This window comes from Mesocricetus auratus, unplaced genomic scaffold (assembly GCF_017639785.1).
Source record: "Mesocricetus auratus isolate SY011 unplaced genomic scaffold, BCM_Maur_2.0 Super-Scaffold_100007, whole genome shotgun sequence".
NCBI classification, from domain to species: Eukaryota; Metazoa; Chordata; class Mammalia; order Rodentia; family Cricetidae; genus Mesocricetus; species Mesocricetus auratus.
In genome coordinates, this window is record NW_024429191.1 from 61,868,338 (window position 1) to 61,891,342 (window position 23,005).

General features: G+C 43.2%; 1 protein-coding gene across 1 annotated transcript; it reads left to right on the plus strand.

Moving 5' to 3' along the window:
* The first annotated feature begins 4,331 nt into the window (after nucleotides 1-4,331).
* LOC101831947 (C-C motif chemokine 4) lies at nucleotides 4,332-6,165 on the plus strand. The gene is made up of 3 exons (XM_005076934.4): nucleotides 4,332-4,550; nucleotides 5,011-5,125; nucleotides 5,802-6,165. The coding sequence occupies exons 1-3, from the start codon at nucleotides 4,475-4,477 to the stop codon at nucleotides 5,887-5,889; spliced, it is 279 nt and encodes a 92-aa protein (XP_005076991.1). The 5' UTR covers nucleotides 4,332-4,474; the 3' UTR covers nucleotides 5,890-6,165.
* The last annotated feature ends 16,840 nt before the right edge of the window (nucleotides 6,166-23,005 follow it).

Below are 23,005 nucleotides of genomic sequence, written 5' to 3' on the forward strand. Positions count from 1 at the left end.
AGAGCCATCTCTCCAGCCCCCAGCATCTTCTTACTTTAAATGTAAATCATTTTCCACTCCCATTCCCTGTGGCCTCCATCCTTCCCCTGGTGTACACCCCTCCCCCCCTCCCGTTCTGCTAACACATCACACGTGTTTGCTCACCAACCCCACCACCATGTCTTTGAAACTACTATTAAAACTACCAAAACAAAAGATTAAAAAAAAGAGAAGTTCATAGATTCTATTGCTCAAAATCATGTGAAAGAGACCGAGGCACACTGACCGGACATGGCCAATAAGCTTTTAACAGAAATTTATAATGAAGTGAGTTTCCTTTTCAGACTTGCTTATCTTAGAGTCAGACTTCCTTGGTTTCATTTCCCAATCTGTGGTGTGCCAGCTGTGTCTTTTTCTGTAGCTTCCTTACCTTTCTGTGCTCAGTGCTTTCATGTGTTAATAGGAACTAGTAACCATCCCTACTTCAAAAGAGCCCTGGGAGAATTAAACAGGCTAGTACTTAGGCTAGTACCAGTTCATGGTGAGTGCTGTGTTAAGTGCTAACCACAATTACTGCCATTTACATGTTTGTTTTTGTTTTTTGTAATTCACCAGGTTTTAATTAAAAGTAATTTTAAATTGAAACACATATTTTACATATTTACAGACACCTTGTAATATTTTAATATGTATAACTGCATGATGTCCAAATCAGGGTCTGCATATCCATTAGGTAATTTTTGGTGATGAAAACATTCACAGTCTTTCTTCTTACTCTGTTGAAATACACAGTATATTACCAATATCTTTACCTGCCCTACTGTGAAACAGGACATAATAAATATATCTCACTTTATAAGAGCACACTTTTCCCTGAATAACCAACACCCACTCTCTGGCTAGCTAATCACCCTTCAGTTCTCAGTTCCATTTAGAGAAATTTCAAAACAATTGAATGGATGGAGCTACCAAATACAAATGTTAGTACTTCCAGGTGATGGAATGCCACATATTCATCAGTACTGTAATGACTAAGTCTTTAATAACTCTGGTAAATATTAACTAGCAATGTGAAGACATGCCTATGTGAGAAAGAATATTAGTACTAACAGCTAAATACATAATAATAGAGAATTTTAAGTCTTAAGTCTTAAATCTTAAGAATTTGAAGATTCATGTCTTCCTATAATTTCTAAAATTTTTTACAGCCACCACACATACTTTTGGTAAAAGAAAGACAACCTAATATAATTTTCTTTTAAAAATTCACACTTCACATTTTTATCTTTTATCTTTTGTTTGACAAATTGACACATGCATACATGGATCCTATCCATCTCTCATCCCCCTACCCCTGTGATGATCCCTCAACACGCTCCCTCCCAACCCTGTCATAGCTCTCTCCTCTTTCCCTCCCATCTCTTTCTTTCTCCCCTTCTTCCCCAGTTCTCTCTCCTCTCTTCCACTACCTCCTTTCCCTCTCTCTGGTAACCCACTAAGTCTATTAGTGTGTCTACCTGCTGACATTTTGACTGCTTTGTTGGCTTGACCTTAACCAGATCTTGTGGAGGTAGGCATAATTGCAGTGAACTCATGAGTACAACAGCCAAAACAGTGTTCCACTGTTCCCTCCCCACCCCACACACACTCTGGCTCTTATACTCTTGCTGTTCCTCTTCTGAGGCCTCACATTTTTGGAAGCCTCTCTCAACACTTTGTAGCCACCATTTAAAAGAGGAACCTCCAACACTGACACAGCGCCTGTCACATAGTAGGTGCTCAGTAAAGTTTTACAGAGCCTCCAACACTGACACAGCACCTGCCACATAGTAGGCACTTAACAAAGCTTTACAGGGCCTCCAACATTGACACAGTGCCTGTCACACAGTAGGTGCTCAGTAAAGCTTTATCGGATTGTTGTCTTGTCTCAGGTAAATGGGAAGAGAGCAGAAAAACACGTTCAAGCATCAAAGGGAGAGGCTTCCTAAGAAATGTTCAAAGTTTCCTGAATCCACCAAATACTGGTGAGATTGGTTGCTTCTCTCAGGAACTTAACACCCTCTGAAGTCATTGCTCTCTACCCCAGACAGCCAAGGAACAGGCTGTGGCTGGTGACTAAGGCCTGGTGACCAGGCTTTGGTAGTCACTGATGAGCTGCTTCAGCTGATGCCCTCTGCTACAGATGCCATTCCAAAACTGCACTCTGCATAACCATCTCGTCTCTTCCATCCACAATTCAATGTCCGCTCCTGTTTCCCCAAAGTGACTTAGATACCACAGTGACAAAATCGCTTCTTGATTTATTGTCCTTAAAAATGGTTTGTGTCCCAGCTCACCGTGGCTCTCTCATCTCAGCATTTGTCCACTAGGAGCACCTTAGTTCCAAGCATGCTCCCACTCTTGGCCCCCACTGATCAGTGTCTCCCTAACAGTCCTAACCCTCACACTGTCCGGAGGAAAATCTAGGCTATCCACATGAACATATCCTCTGTTTCTTCCATGGATCTTTAATCTCCCCCAAGAGTCTACTGCCCTCTGGTACTCTGCAGATACTCATAACACTCAAGTTCCAACTTCCCAAGAGTGAACAACTGCTGGAAGAAGGACCAGCTTGGAGTCAGACTGCTGTCGGGCTGTGCCTACACTACTGGTTTAAGAGAGTCCTCAGCATGCCCCAATTTTTCTGTCTGTAACATGAAGGAAATGTGATATAGTCTGAGACTCACTCCAATTCTAACCTTCTAGAACAGTCTTCACCCTCTCTGAGGATGCTCCACTTCACAGATCATCTATTCACATCTGCCATCCTCCCATGCCCCAGAGCAGGTGGCTCCACAGTCCCCCAGTCAAATGGAGATGAACACCTTGGCTGATGTAGGCAGAGGCTCCTCCTTAACACAGCAAGTTTCAACTTTGCTCAGAATTCTCTACCTACACATGAGGGACAGCCTTCATCCTCAGACTCCCTGATGCCCTGTTACTACCTCTCCAGTGTCACCTTATTCCACCTCATGGGACAGTTGTTTCTATCATTGCCCATGCATCAGTAGGTTAAGATCTCCTCGAGGGAACGATGAGGCTTTATTGCACCGTCTCTGTCCTGACAAACAGCAGATGAGTAGGAAGTCGGCTGAATTGAAATGTCATGATAAATGAAGTCCATGGGGACCAAGAGCCCAAGACACAAGCCTTTGATGTGTTGAAGCTGCATCAACCCTGAAAGGCCACAAGAAAGACTAGCTTCTGTGCTTTCAGTGAACACAGAACACAAGACCTGGGGAGCTTGGTGACTAGGCTGAGGACAGAGAGAGAGCAGCAGAGATGGAGGAATGTAGTCTGGGCTTTGGGAGAAGAGTAGCATTGAGTGAAATGACCATGAAGTGCCCCAGGATGCTGTTCCACCCCTCCCTCCTGGCCCCTCGGAAGCACCAAGGGGGTCTGGCTCCATCTTCACTCCTTTATCTTCTGTCTCTGAGAAGATCATGCTGCAGTGTGAGGTCTGGGGCTAGCAAGTGAGTTGGGGTGATTGAGCTAAAGGTAAGCGAGACACATCATCCAGTTTCCCTCATTTACCTTACTTTAAGTCTGACTGTGTCCCCAGGCTTGGTAGACTGAATCTCCTACACAGGTCCCTGAAGGCTAGGAACATGAGTCATTTTTTAGGGACTGGCTAGAAAACACCCATATGCTTAGGCTGGGTACACATTCTGTCTGCAGGATATTCTCATCATTAGTTATCAATCATTATGTGTGTACCTAAACAGTCTCTGTCTGGGTCTTCCAAACTTGGTTTCTTTTTCTACCTCTCTTATCATGCCTCTCTCTCTCTCTCTCTCTCTCTCTCTCTCTCTCTCTCTCTCTCTCTCTCTCTCTCTCTCTCCCTCCCTCCCTCCCTCCCTCCCTCCCTCCCTCCCTCCCTCCCCCTGTCCCTGATATTTTTGTGTGTGGAAGAATCTGGCGTGGTCAGTGTCTTCTGTCTGTGGTCACACCCCACGTTTGTTCTAGAGATTCCAGACAACCTGGAAAGACGGATGTGAAGGCCCCACTGTCTGAAGGTGCCCACCACCAAGTACAGTGCGTGCCTATCCACAAGCCCTTGCTAGCAGGTGTGAACGCTGCATCCTCCCTCTCAGGTTCTCTCTGACACACCCACCCACCTCGGTCACCATCTTTGGCGTACCACTTCCCCTCAGCGCGCCCCGGACTTCTCCGCTCCAACTCCCTCCTCTTTTCCCGTGATGTCACTGTTGGGGGAAGACAATCTGTGAGGAACTCCTCACTTTCGGTCAACTTCAGTTTCCTTCTTGATGCCATGACATCAGCCTTACTCAGGAAATTCCGTTTTCCTCCCTGCACCCTCGCCTCTGTCTCAGGCCTCAGAGTCCCTATAAAGAGGGGTTCCCAGCTCAGATCAGCACAACACTTAGCCAGCTTCTAAAGCTTCTGGGCTCTGCACTCTCAGCTCTGTATAAACTTCCCCGGCCCCAGCAGCACCATGAAGCTCTGCGTGTCTACCCTCTCTCTCCTCCTGTTCGTGGCTGCCTTCTGTGACCCAGCGCTCTCAGCACCAAGTAAGTAGGGTCTTCCTTTGCTGCTTTGAGACTCAGTGGGTTCAGTTTCCCAGCTTGGGCCAGCCCAACAGTGGGGGTTAGGCAGGAGGCAAAAAGGGAGCTGGGAAGATTCCTGAGTCTGCTATTAAACATAGAGACTATCAAGCATCCATTGATATGTAATAGAGGAAAATGGTGGACTGGAAGCCAGGTGATGAATTAGCTTTCTCTCTGGTTTAAGCTTGCCTGTCTCTGCCTTGATTTCCCCACCTGTAACATGAAGGAATTGAGACTCACTCCAGTTTCAATCTTCTAGAATTTTTTCCCCTTCTTCGAGGACCGTCTTTTTAGAGTAAAAGTCTCACTCTGGGTGGATGGCCATGCGTTCAAGGGACCATGTTTTTTGTTCTAGTAGTCCATAGGGCTTCTCAGTGAATAGCGCCAGTCACAGGTTTGACCTTACCCTCCCTTTTTCTTCCAGTGGGCTCTGATCCTCCCACTTCTTGCTGCTTTACTTACACCTCTTGGAAGATTCCTCGAATGTTTGTGACAGATTACTATGAGACCAGCAGCCTTTGCTCCAAGCCAGCTGTGGTGTAAGTATACAATGGGGTGAGGGCCAGGGGCACTAACAGAAGAGGTCCGGTTCTAAGGGTCCAAGCTAGGTCAAAGAACAGTGAGGTGAGCACCCACATGCATAACTTCATGAAAACTAACTGTAAACACACTCGCTGAGCACCTACATGTATAACTTCATGAAAACTATCTATACAACACTTGGTGAGCACCCACATGCATAACTTCATGAATACCTACTATACAACACTTGGTGATCATCTACATGCATGACTTATAAAACCTAACTATACAAACACACTTCATGAGGTCACTTTTTGTATTTTGATGGTCATTAAAATGGGGGAGGCAATAATGGAGGATGATATCCAGAGGCTATGAAACCAGAAACAGTCAAAATGCTGCATATTATACATAGAAAGACCATTTCAAGGAGCAATGAAAAAATTGAAGACATATGTCATATTGATCATAAACCCCATCATTTGCTAATATAGGGAACCCCTAGGGTCACAGCTACACATCTAGGGGTCAGAGTTACAGAAAATCTAGTGCCAGAGTTTTCCGTGAAGGATCCCATCTACCATGGTTACCCAATGCTCAAGCAGAGTGAGATACCTACCATAGCCAAAAGACAGTGGTAGATGTCCTCCAAGGTCCTGTGGGATTCTCATCTGTCCTATCCTTCTTCTACAGATTCCTGACCAGAAAAGGCAAGCAAATCTGTGCTGACCCCAACGAGCCCTGGGTCAATGAGTACGTGAATGACTTGGAGTTGAACTGAGCTGCAGGAGGAGCCTTAAGGGAGGGCCCCCTGAGCCCTGACACTTCTCATTGAGAAGTGCCTTGCTCCTTCCATTCGGAATTCCTGTCCCACTTCTTAATTTAAACCTTTATATTGACACAGTTATTTTTTAGGTGTTATTTCTATTATTTATATTTGGTTGAAGGACATGTGTCTCCCATGGGGATGGTCCACCATTACAGTTTCTCTGCTATTGTGGATATGATCATGTAATCGATTTCATGCGTTTTCATAATAAACTTTCTTTAAAATATAGCTTGTGGTTTTTAAATAGATTTTCATTTGGATTGAAACTGCCTGGTGCTATTGGGGATAAACTACAATTTGCAAAAGGAGTGAGAATGAGTGAATACTGAGTCCTTAACATATCCATTTGGCTACATGAACTCAATATATTCTCTCAATGCTTCTAATGGGAATGTTAACACCTGTATGAGGGTGGGGACTGATGCCTACAGTTTTACAAATTAAGACAGAGATGGGATTTTCTGAGGCTTGTAGATTTTCTTGGGAAGCACCATGAAAGAATGATCCAGAATGACAATGTTGATCCAAAGGGGTATTAGATTGTCTTTCTAGGTGGAAACTGTGACTGGGACAACAACACAATACAGAGGGAAGGGGGTATGGTTCAATCAGAAAGGGGACTTCATCATCTTATCACTGTGACGTTAGAAAAGTCACTTTACCTTACTAGAGTTCAGATTTTCTGGCCTGTAAAATGGGGTGATAGAGCTCACTGTGTTGGAATGCATAAAGCACCCCCGAAGGTTTATCTCCTTCTCTGAACCCCAGCATGTGCCCTTGTGGGAAACAAGGATTTCTGAAGTTCATGTGAGCTCATGGGTCAGCAATCTAAACCATAAAACAATGGGATAATGGGTGCCCCAGTGTCTGGTTCAGTTGTAAAATATTGTGGATCTAAGCCATGACTACTTACTTCTCAGCCATAACTGACTTTACCTAGGACAGAGAGAAAAGTAGAATTAAATAAACAGTAGCTCTGATCAATGGTTTATATACTGGCAGCATGTCGAAGCTGGGAAGATAACCCTTAGGCCATCCAGCCTAACTCTCATCTTGTGGAAACTGAGGTTAAAGGCTGATAGATAACTTTCCAAAGGCCACTCAGTGTGTGGCAGAGTGGCACTGCAGCTGATGTCAACCCCAGGTCAGTACCCTGTGCTGGGTGTCTTCCTAGTGACACACTTCTGTGGTCCCCAAAAGGATGAACCCCCTGAGTAATACAGACAAGGAGAAGGTGACCCTGAAAGCCATTTCAGCATTGCCTTCTGTGTGGACCCTCTTCTCTGAACCAAGAAGCACAGTTGCCTTCCTTGTCCAGCCCTCAGTGGTGGACCCTCTTCTCTGAACCAAGAAGCACAGTTGCCTTCCTTGTCCAGCCCTCAGTGCTCCTAGCATCAGGGCTACTCCATAGAGCAGGTCTGAGAGGTTGGTGGCTAAGAACTGTCCGTGTCTGGTTTCCTTTGTCTAGATTTGAGCTATCCAATATGTTAGCCACTGGCCAGAGTGCCTACTTAAATTTCAATGAAATTGAATTCAGCCTCTTTGTCACACAATTCACAAGTGCTGATGGTGACCGTGTTAGGAAGTACTAGTGTAGAGCCCGACCAAAACCCGCCTGTCATCACAGAAAGCTCCATTGCATGGCACCTTCCTAGCAACCCTGGTCTATTGTAAAGTGATGGTCAGGGAAGCCCGGCTATCTAGAAAGTTATAGTGTGGATTCAGAGATGCACAGCTCCATTCTGAATGGACGGGGCAGGAGAAAGAACGGATGGCCCTCAGAACTGAGACAAGGTTCAGATCACTGTAGAAGACTGAACAATGGCTCCCCGATATGACCACATCCTAAGCCCCAGAACCTGTCATTGTTACCACACATGGAAAACGGGATTCTGCAGATAGGGTTAAGTTAAGGATCCTAGGGTGAAGACCCAGTGAGCCCCCCCAATGGAGCATGCACCCTGATGGGGGCAGAAGGAAATTGGAAGGCAGGAGAGTAGAGAACAATGTGACGACTGAAGAAAATGCCATGCTGCTGCTTCTGAAGGGCAATGGAGGCCATGGGCCAATGGTTGGAGTGATGACTCCGAGGTGAAGAGGATTTGCTGCTCTTGTAGGGGACCTGGATTTTATTCCCAGCACCCACATGACAGCTCATGGTCATCTGTTTTCAGGGAATCCAATGCCTTCTTCTCTTCAGGGCTCCACAGGTAGCAGGCACCATATATGGTGCATATACATACATGCAAGCAAACACAGAATGTTTATTTTTAATCTTAAAAATAATGAGGCTCGCCGGGCGTTGGTGGAGCATGCCTTTAATCCCAGCACTCGGGAGGCAGAGGCAGGCGGATCTCTGTAAATTTGAGACCAGCCTGGACTACCAAGCGAGTTCCAGGACAGCCTCCAAAGACATAGAGAAACCCTGTCTCGAAAAAACCAAAAAAAAAAAAATAATGAGGCTCTAGAAGCTGAAAAGGGTAAGGAAATGGTTTCTCCCCCAAGCTGGTGAAACCAATTTTGGACTACTGATCCCTGTCTCCAAAATTTAAGGAATTAAATGTGTTTTGTTTTAAGACACCATGATTTGTTATAGCAGTAATAGGAAACTGGTACGACTGACACCTCAAGAACCACTCACTGACAGGTGCAGAAGAGAATGGAACATTCTAGAAAGTAAGCCAAACATCCCTAAAGGGTAAGGTGAGGCGGACATACTCCAAAGAAGTGGACTACAGTGAGACAAGGCTGTCTGTTTCAACAGTTAAAGATGAGAGTTGAGTATTCCCCGAAGGTACCCGGCCCTCAAAGAGAACATCTCTTGAGATTCCTGTGGCATGCTGGGAATCTTGAATTCTTATCTGGAAAAGAATCCGCCTTCTCATTTGTCAGCTGAGGCCTAGAGTAGAGGCAAGGCCTATTTGTTTTTGCATTATTGCTGAGAGAGCCGGGTTGGGATCAGAATCAGGATCTCCTCCTTCTTAATTAGTTCTTGTCGACATATGGCCCTACCCTGGGCAAACAGGGAGGGAGGAGGTCAGCTCTACCAAGGCGGGATTGCAAAAATTCGGGGACAGTTCTGTGAAGAAAGGTTTCACCAGGAACAAAGGACAGCCTGTGGGGCAATGTGGGACTCCACCTGTTGCATCATGTAAAACTAGGTCTCTCCCTTCTCCTCTTGGCGAGTGACCTCGTTTTTTTTAGCCTACTATGAGATATTTTATCTGCTTGCATGGCTTTTCGTATGGACTTTCTCCAGGTTTCTGGGTGTGTAGCAGAGCAAGCGAAGAGACCCGTGGCTTCTGGAGCAACGTCTATGTGCTAGCCTGTGCTGTTCCCCTCCCTTAAGTCTTCCTCCCACATCCTCTTTCCAATAAGCTTGGGGTGCAGGTGTTCCTATGATATGGTATGGAATTCTCTGGGTATACGGCCAGCATCAAAATAGCTTGGTCACATAGTAGTTCTTTTTTTTTTTCTTTTTTAAGATCTCAAACCAATTTCTACAATACCTGTACTAATTTACAACACACACACACACACACACACACACACACACACACACACACACACACACACACACACACTAAAACTTTGTGTTTTTAGATCCAGGAGTTTTCCAGACTTAGTAATCTGCAAATAGAGACATTTTGAGTTCTTCTCTTCCTATCGTCGTCTCTTTTAAGTGTTTTTCTAATTGCTATAGCTGAGACTTAAGAGATATATTGAATAATAGAGAGGAGAATTGGCATCCTTGTCTTGCTCTTGGTTTAAGAGGAAATGCTCTCAGTCTGTCACCCCTTAATATAATGTCAGCTAGAGTTTTGTCGTGTATAGCCCTACTCTTCTGAGGTGTGTTTAATTTATTCCTAAAGTCTCTGGAATTTTTATCATGAAGTCATGTTAAACTTTGCTAAATGCCTTTTCAGATCAATTGAAATAATTATGTACTTTACTATGTTCATGAGAGAAATTGGTTTGTAATTTTTTGATAGTCTTTACCTGATTTGGGTATCAGGATAATCTGGTTTTGTAGAATAAGTTTGGTGGTATTCCTTCATTTACAACTAGTGGTAAAATTAAGAAGAATTATATGAGACCTTCTGTGAAAGTTGGCTAGAATTCAGCAGTGAATGTCTGACCCTATGGCCTTTCTTTGAATGGAGACTTTAATAACAGCTTCAATTTCATTTCTTATAATGGGTCTTTTGAGTTACTTATTTCTTCAGGGCTTAATTTTGGTATATGATATGTATTGAGAAATTTTCTACTTTGGTCACTAGGACTAGACAGGAGGAGACCCACATGCTTGCCTGGGGCAGCTTGCCCTGGGCAGGTACTAACCACCCACCCGCCCCGCCGCCCATCACCTTGTGGCACCAGACAGTTGAGCACCATTGTGTGACAATACTTTATGACTTGGACATTGTGATGTGAAAACACATCATAATATACTATGGAAGAGGTGTAAATCTCTTGAAGGACCTTCCCTAGAATTTTTTGTAATTATTTGTAAGGATTCCCTCTACTGATGTGCCATAATGTTCACTAAATAAAAGTATACATATACAAATAAACTAGTTTCATCTGTGGGATGAAAAAAGGAAATTCTTCTAGCTCTTCTGAGCTGTCCAGCTTTTCAGAATATAAGTTTTCATAGTGGTTTCTAATAATATTCAGAAGTCCTTAGAGTCAGTTGCAATGACTCCCCTTTGATATCTACTTTTACTAATTTGTATCTTCTCCCTTTTTCTTTTTGTCAGATTAGCTAAGGGCTTGTCAATCTTATTAACCTTTTCAAAGGACCAACTCTTTATTTAATTGGTGTTGAGTATGATGTAGTGTTCTTTTAATCTCTGTTTCATTAATTTCGCCATTAATCTTTATTATTTCTTGCTGTCTTCTGTGGTTGGACTGACTTGTTTTTCAGGAGTCCTTGGATGTATCATTAGGTTATTTATTTGATATCTCTTAGATTTTTAAACACAGGCACTTCCTATTTTAATCTTTCCTCTTAACACTACCTTAGATGCATCCCAGAGGTTCCAATTGAATATGTTTTCATCTTCATTTGTCTCTAGGATTTTTTAAAATTTCTTCTCCGATGTCTTGGATAAAACACTGTTCAAAAATGTATTGTTTAGTTTGTAGCTTCTCTTATTGTTGATTTTTAGTTTTATTGCATTATGATCTAATCAGAGGCAAAGATTTACCTCAGCTTTTTGTATTTGTTGAGGCTTAATTTCTGTCTTGTGATGTAGTCAATGTTAGAAAAGGTTACATATGCTGCTAAGAAAAATTCTATTCCTTCTCTGTTGGGTGCAAATATATATCAAATAAATGCTAAGTTCAGTTCACTCATAATATATTTTAAGTCTGAAGTTTCTTTGTTTTTAATTTAGAAGATCTATCAAAATATAATGCTGGAATACTGAAGCCCCCACTATGATTTTATTGGGAATTATGTGCCTCTTTGTTTTTTTTTAATTAATTTTACATACCAACTACAGTTCCCTCTCTCTCCGCTCCTCTCCCACCTCTCCCCCAAACCACTCCCATCCACTCCTCAGAAAGGGTAAGGCCTCTTATGGGGAGTCAACAAAGCCTAGCACATTCAGTTAAGGCAGGACCAAGTACCCTCTTCCTCTGACATCAAGGCTGAGCAAGGCATCCTACCACATGGAATGGTTTTCAAAAAGCTAGCTCATGCACCAGGGATACATCCTGCTCCCACTGCCAGGGGTCCCACAAACAGACCAGGCTACAAAACTGTTGCCCACATGAAGAGGGCCTGGTTCAGTTCCATGCAGGCTCCCCAGATGTCAGTCTAGGGTTCCTGAGCTCATGCAAGTTTGGGTCAACTGTCTCTGTGGTTTCCTGGTCATGATCTTGATGCCCCTTGCTCATAGAATCCCTCCTACCTCTCTTAGACTGGACTCAATAACTCAGCCTAGTGCTTATATGTAGATCTCTGCATCTGCTCCCATCAATTACTGGATGATGATTCTATGATGACAGAGTAGTCACCAATCTGATTACAGGGGAAGACCAGTCTAGGCACCCTATCCACTATTGCTAGGGATCTTAGCTGGGGTCACCCTTGTGGATTTCTGGGAATTTCCCTAGCATCAGGTTTCTCCCTAGCCCCATAATGGCTCCCTCTATAAAGATATCTCTTTCCTTTCTCTCCCACCTCATCCCTCCCCCAACTTGACCATCCCAGTTCCTTCATGTTCTCATACCCCATCGCTACCCCTTTACCCCCTCCCACCTGAAAGACCTCGGCACCAAAGCGCCGGGCACTGAACCGAACCCTCTACCCAAGAACCGGGGCCAGACCACTGGATGCAAATGCAAGAGGTGATTTATTGAGTACACAGGCGCCTGCGGATGCTACTGCAACTCGGGTGCAGAGCATACCGGGCTTGCAGGGAGCACAATATTTATAGAGTTTTAATGGTTACATAAGTATCAGCATAGCAACAGGCATTTCATTGGCTCATCTTGGGGGCAGGGGTAGTTCCCATGGACTAAGTTTCCTGGTATTACCTCATGAAAGACCCTGGCACGCTTCAGCAATTATTATCTGGGTCCCATGACTACTATGGTGATCATAGACACAACTGGGGGCAGGGATAGTTGCCAAGGACTAGGTGTCCTGGTATTGCCACATAAAAGACCCTGGCATGCTTCAGCAATTATTATCCGGGTCCCATGACTGCTCTGGTGACCACAGATCCTGTTTGACATCCTGCCAGCTGGGCGAGGCACCTGGTCTGGGTTTTCTCATTAGGCAACAGCCTGGCCTTGCTTTTCTTTTCCTAGGGGGCCCTGGGTAGGGGTCTTTCACACCCCCAGTTTACCCAGGAGAGCTGATCTATTTTCCCTTCCCAGAGCTATCTATGAAATTCAAGGACCCAATATGTTGTGCATTGAAGTTACAAATGCTGTATCCTCTTGATGAATTGTCCTTTTTATTAATGTGTACTGTCCCTTTTTAAAATCTCTTTTAATTAGCTTTTGTTTGAAGTTTACTTTGATACAAGGCCAGCTATGCCTGCTTTTTATGTTTTCCATTTTCATGATTATTTGTTTTCCACCCTTTGATAATAAGTTTTTGGTATCTTCTTATTTTTTATAAATGCATTTGTTGGAGACCTCATATAGTTGGTTCTTGGCTTTTCATGCAGCCCATTAGCCTGTATATTTTGTGGTAAGTTAGGCCACTTACTGTTATTTACAGAAAGAGGTTTTCTGTTTCCTGTAACTGTGTTAGGTGATGTTTTGTTTTGTTGGCTTATTGGTGTTTCTTCCCTCCCCCGTGTTAATTTTGAGGGTTTGCTGAGATGCTGTGTTGGGCATGGATGTTTCTTTTCAAGGTCTAGTCTGTTTGTTTGTATTTCTGATGGAGTGTACATGTTGAAGTGTTTGCATGAAGGCTCTCTTTCTTCATCCCTATAAAGTATCCCACTAGGAACTTTATGCAGTTGTTATGGGTTGCCTTAATTTGTATTTGTCTCAAAATATCTCTACTTCTTTATAAATCTTGAAAGATAGCTTGGGAAAGAGCCTATAATAATAGGCATTTTATAAATTTCAAAAGGAATTAAAATATATCCAACCAAAAGTAAGTGTCCCCCAGCTCTATCCTCTACACATCTGATTCCCTTCTGGAGAATGACAGCTGTCACTCCTGGGAGTGCACTCACACATTTGTAAACCTTCACAAGGTGTCAGGGACCAGGACAACATAAGTAACAAGAAGTGACCACTCCTTCAGACCTTAGCTTTGCTGTTTTGCATTTGTCCTGAAGTGGATAGGCCTTCTTCCTACAGGTCTCAGCAACAAAACTTAATTCAGACTTAAGTTTTGAAAATGTGAGTGTCCACACAGCAGCTCACAACTGTCTGTAACTCCAGTTCCAGGGGATCTGACACCCTCACATGAACACACACATGCAGGCAGAACACCAATGCACATAAAATAAATAAAATTTGAAAATGTTACCTTTTCTTTCCTTTATTTAGTTCACTAAACAAGAGTTATTAGAAACATCCTCAGTAAATTTCACAAGTTTGTCTTGCTTCATGAGATGCTCATGCATTTTGTACTCACCAATTCTGATATATAAAAATCTAACTTTATACTTTGCATACTTTAATCCAGCTCCCAAATCTCCATTTCTTCTGGTGGTAGAAAATTTTGTCTGGCTGACAAGGTAAACATAGTAGCTTCATGGTTGTTTTCTCCTATTGAGAAAGATCTGCTGCCTGTCTTTCTTTCTTTCCTTCTCCTTCTATTCCCACACATGCTTATTCTCTGATGGCATCCGCTTAGATGCATCTCAGCACTTTGTACCACTGGATATTAGCCCTGCTGCTTATTCAGTTATTTTACCATGCATTCTTAGGTCATGCTGTGTCTTTGTCCCACTTGTCCCACTCCAAGCCATTCTGAACAAGCATGGTCCCAGCTATGACAACTAGAGACAAGGAAAAGGCTAAACTAGCCACCATCAGTGATGAGAAATAATAAGCAAGGGCTATAATAAGATCAAGGACTCGGAAGGGCTACTTGGCAACTCACTCTTTAGAAGGTGTTGAGATCAGGCTGTAATCTATCCTAAATTCTCCGTATTGTGTAAAACAATTGTTTTTCAGACTGTTCACTGCCCCGAGAAACTCCATGATTACTAAAAGTAACTTTGGCTCTGTTTTGAGGATGAAGAATGACTGTGAGCCTGGGTGGACACATTAACGGCACCACCTGTCTGGCACACTCATACCACATGGGAAAAATGATTTTAGGAGTAGAAATGGTGTCACAACATAAATTTATTTGAGGTTATGTGGGGCACATGAAAGTACATAATATCAGAAAAGCCAAGGCCAAGAAATTCCTGGGCACATCAGATTAAGGAAAGGATATAACTTCTCATTGGAAACCAGGTAGAGAACTTATGACTGTCCCAGGAGTTTATGGCTTCATCTGTGCTATTGATATAGCAGACTCTACTGTCATCTGTCTATCTTCTTGAACACCCACCTGGACCTGCCATCCATTTGTCCTCCAGTTCCTTCATCCAGGCCTGGTCCTGCTCTTTGCTTCTGCAGCTAAACTCAACTCCACAGCTTTTCTTTCAACGAGGGGACCTGACCTGCAGTTAACATATTTTCTCCAGCTTTTCCTCTCCACCCTGGTTCGTTATCTTGTCGTTATCTATTTTCTAATTAGATTCCCCTGTTTCTCTGTCTTTGGGACTTCTCCACTTCTGCTGTGGCCTATTAACCCTTTACAGATATATCTGTAACACATACATGTGTATTTATGTTTAGACAAATAAGAGATTTACTTATGATGTGTTGTGTAGTATGTGATCTGAGAATTAATATTGGTAATTAAGGTTGGAATAAAAGAACCTGTGTTTGCATTGGCCAGGGTTACCAACAGAAGAACTGCATAGCTACTAGTAGCTTGCTTTAAAACTGGTGTATCTTAAGCCAAATGGTGATGGCCCATGCTTTCAATCCCAGCACTCTGGGGTTCAGAGACTGGAGGATCTCTGATTCAAGGCCAGCCTGGTCTATAGAGCAAGTTCCAGGATAGGAGAATTACACAAATAAATCATGCCTAGGAAGAAAACTCAAAACAATGCTGTATCTTATGAACAATGGATATTACATAAATTATGAATTTGACAATATTTTTGACATAGCATGCTTACAACACAGGGGAAAGTTACAGGCACCCAGGCTTGTCTCCTCAGTCTGAAGAAAGGACTAGAAGCAAAAGAGTAAAGCATCTTACCAAACAAACTCCCCTCAATCTCTGAGAAGTAACCCTACACAGATAATGCATAAGCCAACCACACCATGAGTGGGACATTCCACAGCTGTTGGCATTTTCCCACTACAACTCCTTCTCCGAGAGTCTATAACAGGGACAGCAAAGGAGGCGGCTCTCTACTCAGGGACTAGGGACAGTGTTGCTCTCCTAGGCTTCCCATCCCTCCTCTGCTCACCTGTGCAGCCTTCTTTCTAAAGACCTGTCTTACAGAAAAGCGTTGGTCTAAGGAGACCGACCATCACAGTGAGGCTGCCTACTCACTGTCAACTGCCTCTAGCCACTTTGAGATCTTAGAGTATCCATCTCTTCCAGGAGAGACTTCATTGCCTACTTCTGCAGGTAAGAGGGGCCCAGATCCACACTTGTGTAGGAATCTCACCCATAGAGCTACAAAAAGCACAACCACCATATCTCCCAGAAGCATGCTACATCCTTATATAACTGGATGTCCAGGAAGGCCCAGGTGGCCCCGACACTCCACAGTGGCTGCCTTGTCTTCAGCTCTCACCCTGAACTGCTGAATGACGCAGAAACGATTATTATTTTGTTCGCCATTCACAAAGCTGTGCTGTAAGGAGGAACACAGTGCTAAAATGGACTTGAAGCCGGGCGGTGGTGGTGCATGCCTTTAATCCCAGCACTCGGGAGGCAGAGGCAGGTGGATCTCTCTGAGTTTGAGACCAGGCTGGACCGACAGCCTCCAAAACAATACAGAGAAACCCTGTCTCGTAAAAACCAAAAAAAATGGACTTGATTTTTTTTGGTGATCATTTGCATCTACCAAGGAACAACTGGATAGAAAACAGTTATGAAGTAGAAAAAGAGCTAGGCTATTGATGGGCAGTTTCAGAAGAGCTCTTGTTTTTATAGACTTCCTCATTGACTGCCTGCTGTCACACCCAGGCTTCTACCATTACTGAGGGTATAAATTGATTTGTGCCTTCAGCCAGCCAGAGCCAAGATGAAGACAGCCACAGTCTTGGTTCTGCTGGCTTTAATCACCATGGAGATGGACAAGGTCTGTGCTCTGAGAATTTATCTCAGAAGTAAGTGTGTTGTTTTTTTTTCTGTGTATTGTTTTGGAGCCTGTTCTGGAACTTGCTTGGTAGACCAGGCTGGTCTCGAACTCACAGAGATCTGCCTGCCTCTGCCTCCCAAGTCCTGCGATTAAAGGCATTTGCCACCAACACCCGGCTCAGAAGTGTGTTAAAAAGATCCAAGCCCAAATCAAAGAGGGATCATAACCAACAAGGGTCTGAGGCTGAGTTGCCACAAGGGAAAGCCACGTGCCTACTGCTTGGATCAAACTCATTTCCTGTGGCCTATAAGAGTGGTCACTCTGCATTTCTTATCTTTCTTTAGAGAGATGGGGGGAGCGGCATCTGACAGAAACTGAGTTAGAGATCAGGGAAGCTCATCTACTTTGCAGATGTGCCTTGAATGTGGAGGTCACTGGAGCTGTTGCTCAGAGATGAGCCTGGGGTATGGTGGGATGAGAGAGGACTGGCTGTCATTAGAGGGTTTGCAGCATCTTCTCAGATGTATAGGAGGGGCTATGACTATGGATAGCTCTTTCTACTGAGTCTGTATAGGCTGTGGGGAAGGAGAACACTCTCCCATGGCCAGGTAACACTCATGCCTAAGAGAAGGACTGGAGCTGGTGGAGCTGAGGGACGATCCCTGGGGTGCAAAGGAGAAAATAGAGTGAGCTAGTTTCCTTCAGGAGATCAGGCTTTCAGACCTCTAGCATCAATTCCCAACCTTGTCTTTCTGACTGCTTCAGCCTCCATAAACACCATTGTGTATTTCAGAATCACCAGAACCTGGAGCTTGTCCCAAGATACACACACTAGGTATTGGAACTTGTCCTGAACTGTGCTCAGAAGATGAATCGTGCCCTGGCAAACTGAAGCTCTGAAGCAATGGGTGTGGACATGAATGCGTGCTACCTGTCTTTGAAGTGAGTATAGTATCCAGTATTGCTTTTCTGTTTGTTTGACACCAAGAACAAGACGACTTGTAGAAGAAATAGTTTATTGGAGTCTAAAGCTTCAGATCATGGTGGGGAGCATGGTGGCAGGCACCACACAGGCATGGCACCTCAGTGGCAGCTGAAAGCTTACATCTTGATACACAATCATGAAGTAGAGAGCAAGCTAAGTGGGAATAGCGTGAACCTTTGAAACCTCCAAGCCTGTACCCAGTCATACATCTCCAACAAGGCCATAATGCTTAATCCTTCCCCAAATGTTCCAATAACTGTGGATCAAGAATTCAAATATAAGTCCTTGGGGGCCATTACCATTCAAAACACCACATCCAACCAAGGTAGGTCCAAGGGAATGAGTGTCTGTGAGGATTTGCTAAGACAGTCTCATGTTGAGAGAGTCAAGATGTAACGCCATGGGGTAGGAAGCCCGGAACTATTCTCCGTTTTTCGATTGCTCAGGAAGGAACAACTGCTAAAGTACACTTGATTATTAATGCTGCTGAATTAATTCAACTTATATCTTTCAAAAATGCCTTGACTTCAAAATTTAAGTATAAGGATATGTTACTTGGGAAAGGAGATTTTATTTATGTTTCTACAGAAAATGAAAAGCTGAGGATTCCTTCCAGGCTTCTGTGGTTTGACCAACCAAGACCCCCGGAAGCAGTGGACCAGGTATTCCAACAATTGAGACAGCTAAGATGATGGAGCTTCACAGACCCTGAAAATAAGGACTTATACAGGTTTCTGAGTTTTGTCATGATCCCCATGGTATGAACAGCGCCCCCTTCCAGCACGAAGCAGTTTGGAATGAGTGACGTCCTAATTCCCATCTTGTTTATAAATCTTTGTTTTCATTTAAATGGGATTGTTTATAATTAGCTAGTAATCACAGCCAATCTCTTTTTAATGGTTAAAAGGGGAATTATGGTATGGGTATTGTTTTTCATTTATTGATACAAATTCAAGGTCAATTTTGTGATGTGTATATTTCTCCTCTTGATTAAGTATTGTGCTTAATCTTTTAAAATGTAATGCATAATTGAATACAGACTATAGATAGTTACTTATAATAGAATTTATAGTTAGGTAAGTTAGGTTTTCTAGATATACAGAAATATATTTGAGATAGATAAACAGTCTTCAAACCTCTCAAAGACCTTCAGAAAATGGCATTTAAAATGGTTTAGGGTTTTTCTTAACAATGAGAAATGTCTGCTTCTGGCAGCACCAATTACGTCTGAGAGGAAGATGGGCATCGAAGAAACTTGTTATGGAGTTTGCTTTCAACATGGCAAGATTAGCCATTTGGGCAATAAACTGCTCTTGCCTGTATTGCTTAACTGTTGTTGTATAATGTGGACATGCAGGACCCACAGGAAAGTGACTGCTGAACTCAGTCTTACAGGGTTCCTGCTTCATGGAAGCGTCTACGAGACTTTCTGCAGGACACAGAAAAATGACTGACAGACTGCTGATGCAGATGGACAGTTTGAAATTTCCTGCTTTGCTTAGAAGTGTTCCAGACAGACTGTGGCCTATGGGCTGAAGATGAATGCCCCAACGTTACAGAGGAACTTTGGGTGACTGTCCAGGCAGTAAGATGTCTCTGTCAGTTCTAGGGTTTATATATTATCCTTCTGTGGTCTTTGACAGAGTTGAAGGCAGATAGTTATAATTATAGTTTTCCTTAATTATGATAAAAGATAAGCTACATATAGGACTTTGGACTCACAAGAATGAGATAGATGATATTTTCTTTAAATCTTGCTAAAATATTGTAACTATGTTCTTATTTGATTACTGTTCTGTTATATACAATTTGACTGTATTAAAGTTAAGACCTTTCTTTTTGTTTACATAGAAAGGAGGAGATGTTGGGGAAGTCCTGTGTCAATAAAGCACTGCTGGCCAATAGGAATCTAGATAGGTGGGACTAGGAGTCCAGGAGGACTCTGGGAAGGAGAAACACAGAGTGTCAAGATGTAACGCCATGGGGTAGGAAGCCTAGAACTATTCTCCAGTAAGAGAAATACTTAGATTAACAATTATGGGGTAATTACTTAAGTCAGAGCTAGCCAGTAAGAAACAAGCAAGGCCAACAGCTTCATAATTTAAAAAAAAGACAGTCTCATGTTGCTTTGTCCACTGACTGCACTCAATGTGTCCAAGGGAAAGGAGCTGCAAGTAAATGGCAGCAGGACACTGGGTCACATGATCTGTGGCCCTCTCCTCTGCAAAGACAGCCCCACAGTGACTAAAGGGGCACAAGTCATCATGACTTAGGTCCACATGGTCATGAACTGGGACATTCATGCTTCTTCCTCTCTCCAGCATAAGACGTCTGACTCCCCATGAAAACCGGTGGGCCAGGGAAGGAGAGAGATAATGAAGTAAATGGGAACATTCATTCATTTGAGTACCTTATGCATCAGGCCAGCCTGTGCTGGAATGAGAGTAAAATGTAAATATACGGTGAGAAACAGGCCTGTGTCTGAGCATGAGCTCTGCATCAGTGTCTACTAAGTTCTGATAATGGTCATTTGTAAAGAGAAGCCTTTTCCTTGCCAGCGGCTTGGTTTTTCCCATCCGCCGGTTGCCTGGGCTCTGCCACGTTGTAGTCCCCAAATAACACACAGGACGCTGTATTAATTATGAAGCTGTTGGCCTTGCTTGTTTCTTACTGGCTAGCTCTGACTTAAGTATTTACCCATAATTGTTAATCTTAAGTATTTCTCTTACCGGAGAATAGTTCCGGACATCTCACTTCTCTGGCGGGCTACATCGTGACTCCCTGTGTTTCTCCTACCCAGAGTCCTCCTCAACTCCTAGTCCCAGCTATCTTGCTTCCCTATTGGCCAACAGTGCTTTATTGACATATACACAGGACTTCCACATCAGTCATTAACTTTGCCTGGGGCGAGGCAGGAGAGATGTCAGAGTGGAGATCAACAAAGAGAAAGCTTGAGTTAGGATGCTAAGAGCCCAACAGAGAAGGAAGGCAAGTTCACGTGGTAGGAGACCTGCTGCCCCTCCTAGGGAGATAGGGAAATGGTTGCCCTGGATAGCTGTGGTTTCTGGGGATGAGGGTGAGGGACACTACAGCAAGGCCACATTCAAACAGCAATGAGATGACCAGCATAGAGTTAGGGCTGAACATTTGGACCTTTCTAAGCAGATGAAAATAATCATCAAATGTGTATTACAGAGAACTGGCAGCCATGTGAAAGATGGATTAGATACTAATGAAGATGGCTGATGACCAGCTCCAGAGTTTTTTTTTCTGGATCCACAGAATCCATGGTTACTGGTCTCTAGCCCTAGAATTGCATCTATAGATGAAAAAATCTATAATTTTGTGACTGCTTCCTAGTGCCTTTGTGTCCAAAATAAATTATTCTTAGCACGGGCTTGTTGAAAAGCTTTTCCCATTTGTGCATCTTATTGACTATTCAGATCAGCAGAGCCATCCCTAAAGCCTCCATAAAGCTCCATGAACACTGACCCCCAGGATCCCAGCACATCAGGGATAAGTTGCTCCTCAATAATCCCACTTCCCATGCCATATCTGTTCCTCCAAACAAGGCAAAGAACATATCAATATTTTCTGGTGCATTCTGTGACCACAAGTCTGCTCAAGCAAACAAAATGAACTGAGCAAGTCCCACAGAGCAGGCCTGCTGGAGCTGCATTTACCGGGTCATGATGTGCCGGAGAAGTAGGAAGGGCTCAGGGATTTCCCCACTCTAAGGCAATACATCCTGCAGGACTGGAAATCTATCTCCAGAAGCACAATAATGACTTCTGTGGTGTGGGTTCTGCTGTGTATGTTTTAAGAGCCCAGAGAGCTGACTCAGTGTTTAAAGTCACATGCTACTCTTCCAGAAGGCATGAGGTGAGTTCCCAGTATCCATACACATAGTTCCCACTTCTCATAGCTTCTATTCCAGGGACCTCTAAAACATCTGAATCCTTCACCCATACAAACATGTAATTTAAAATATTTTTGAATCATTAAGAAACACGGATTAGTAGCACCATTACTTTCTATATTAGGAGTTAGAACTTTTAATTGCTGTTTGATTCCCCTTGCTCTGAAAACACATAAATTTTTACAAGTTCATACATATCTGCATTAACACTTGAAATGTGTGATGTGCACAAATCAATTAAAGATGATTTTTGTTTTATGTTTGAGCAGGTAAAATATTCATCACCTGTCCAGTAGTTTTTGCTTAGGCTTTTTTAGTTTAGTTTTGTTTTGTTTTTTCTTTTGTCTGTAGCCAGGATTTTCAAGGGGTTATCCCCTGATCAACCCTGATTTTGTTCAACTCTGAATGAGCCCTCAGCCTTTCATTTTCTTTTTTTTTTCTTTTTTTTTTTTTTTTTTGGTTTTTCGAGAAAGGGTTTCTCTGTGGCTTTGGAGGCTGTCCTGGAACTAGCTCTTATAGACCAGGCTGGCCTCGAACTCACAGAGATCCACCTGCCTCTGCCTCCCAAGTGCTGGGATTTAAGGCGTGCGCCACCAACACCCGGCTAGCCTTTCATTTTCTATATGAACAAAAGCATAACCTCTTTCCCAAAACAGCACACCTTTTGACTTCCACTTTGAAGTCAACACACTTTAAAAATATACAAGTTGGTTTAATCCAGCAGCCTCCATAATCCAATGTCTCTCAGCAGCTATCACTCATTCATCAGCAATCCAAAATTTGAAAGTCAATACAATACGTTACAGGGTTCACACTCCCCGTATATTTTCCATCTTTCTGTGGCTTGTTCTTTTTTTTTTTTTGTAACTTCTCTCTTTAAAGACTTTATTGTTTTTAAACTTTTATTTTTTCTATGACATTTTAAAAAATCTACACACATTGTTAAACACACTGTAATCTGTTTAGAGGGCTTTTTTCCATCTGAGTCTGATTTACTAGTTATCCCTAACTTTTCTTTCTGCATGAGCAAAACCTTCGACCTGCCACTCGGCTTGGTTCATGGTGCGGTGGCAGCTCAAGCACACAGGCAGCTGCTCATAGACATGTCTCTCTATGGTGGCCAGCATGGGACACACCAGACTACAAGGCCATGATTGGCTGGCTTTGTGTGTTTAAACCACTATTTTTAAAAGATTTACTTATTATGTACACATTATTCTGCCTGCATGTCAGAAGAGGGCACCAGGTCTCATTATAGATTGTTGTGAGCCACCATGTGGTTGCTGGGAATTGAACTCAGGA

Coding starts and splice junctions, on each gene's coding strand:
- LOC101831947 (XM_005076934.4), top strand. CDS start 4,475: ATGAAGCTCTGCGTGTCTACCCTCTCTCTCCTCCTGTTCGTGGCTGCC. Junction 4,551..5,010: donor CCCAGCGCTCTCAGCACCAA/GTAAGTAGGGTC, acceptor TTTTTCTTCCAG/TGGGCTCTGATCCTCCCACT. Junction 5,126..5,801: donor TGCTCCAAGCCAGCTGTGGT/GTAAGTATACAA, acceptor CTTCTTCTACAG/ATTCCTGACCAGAAAAGGCA.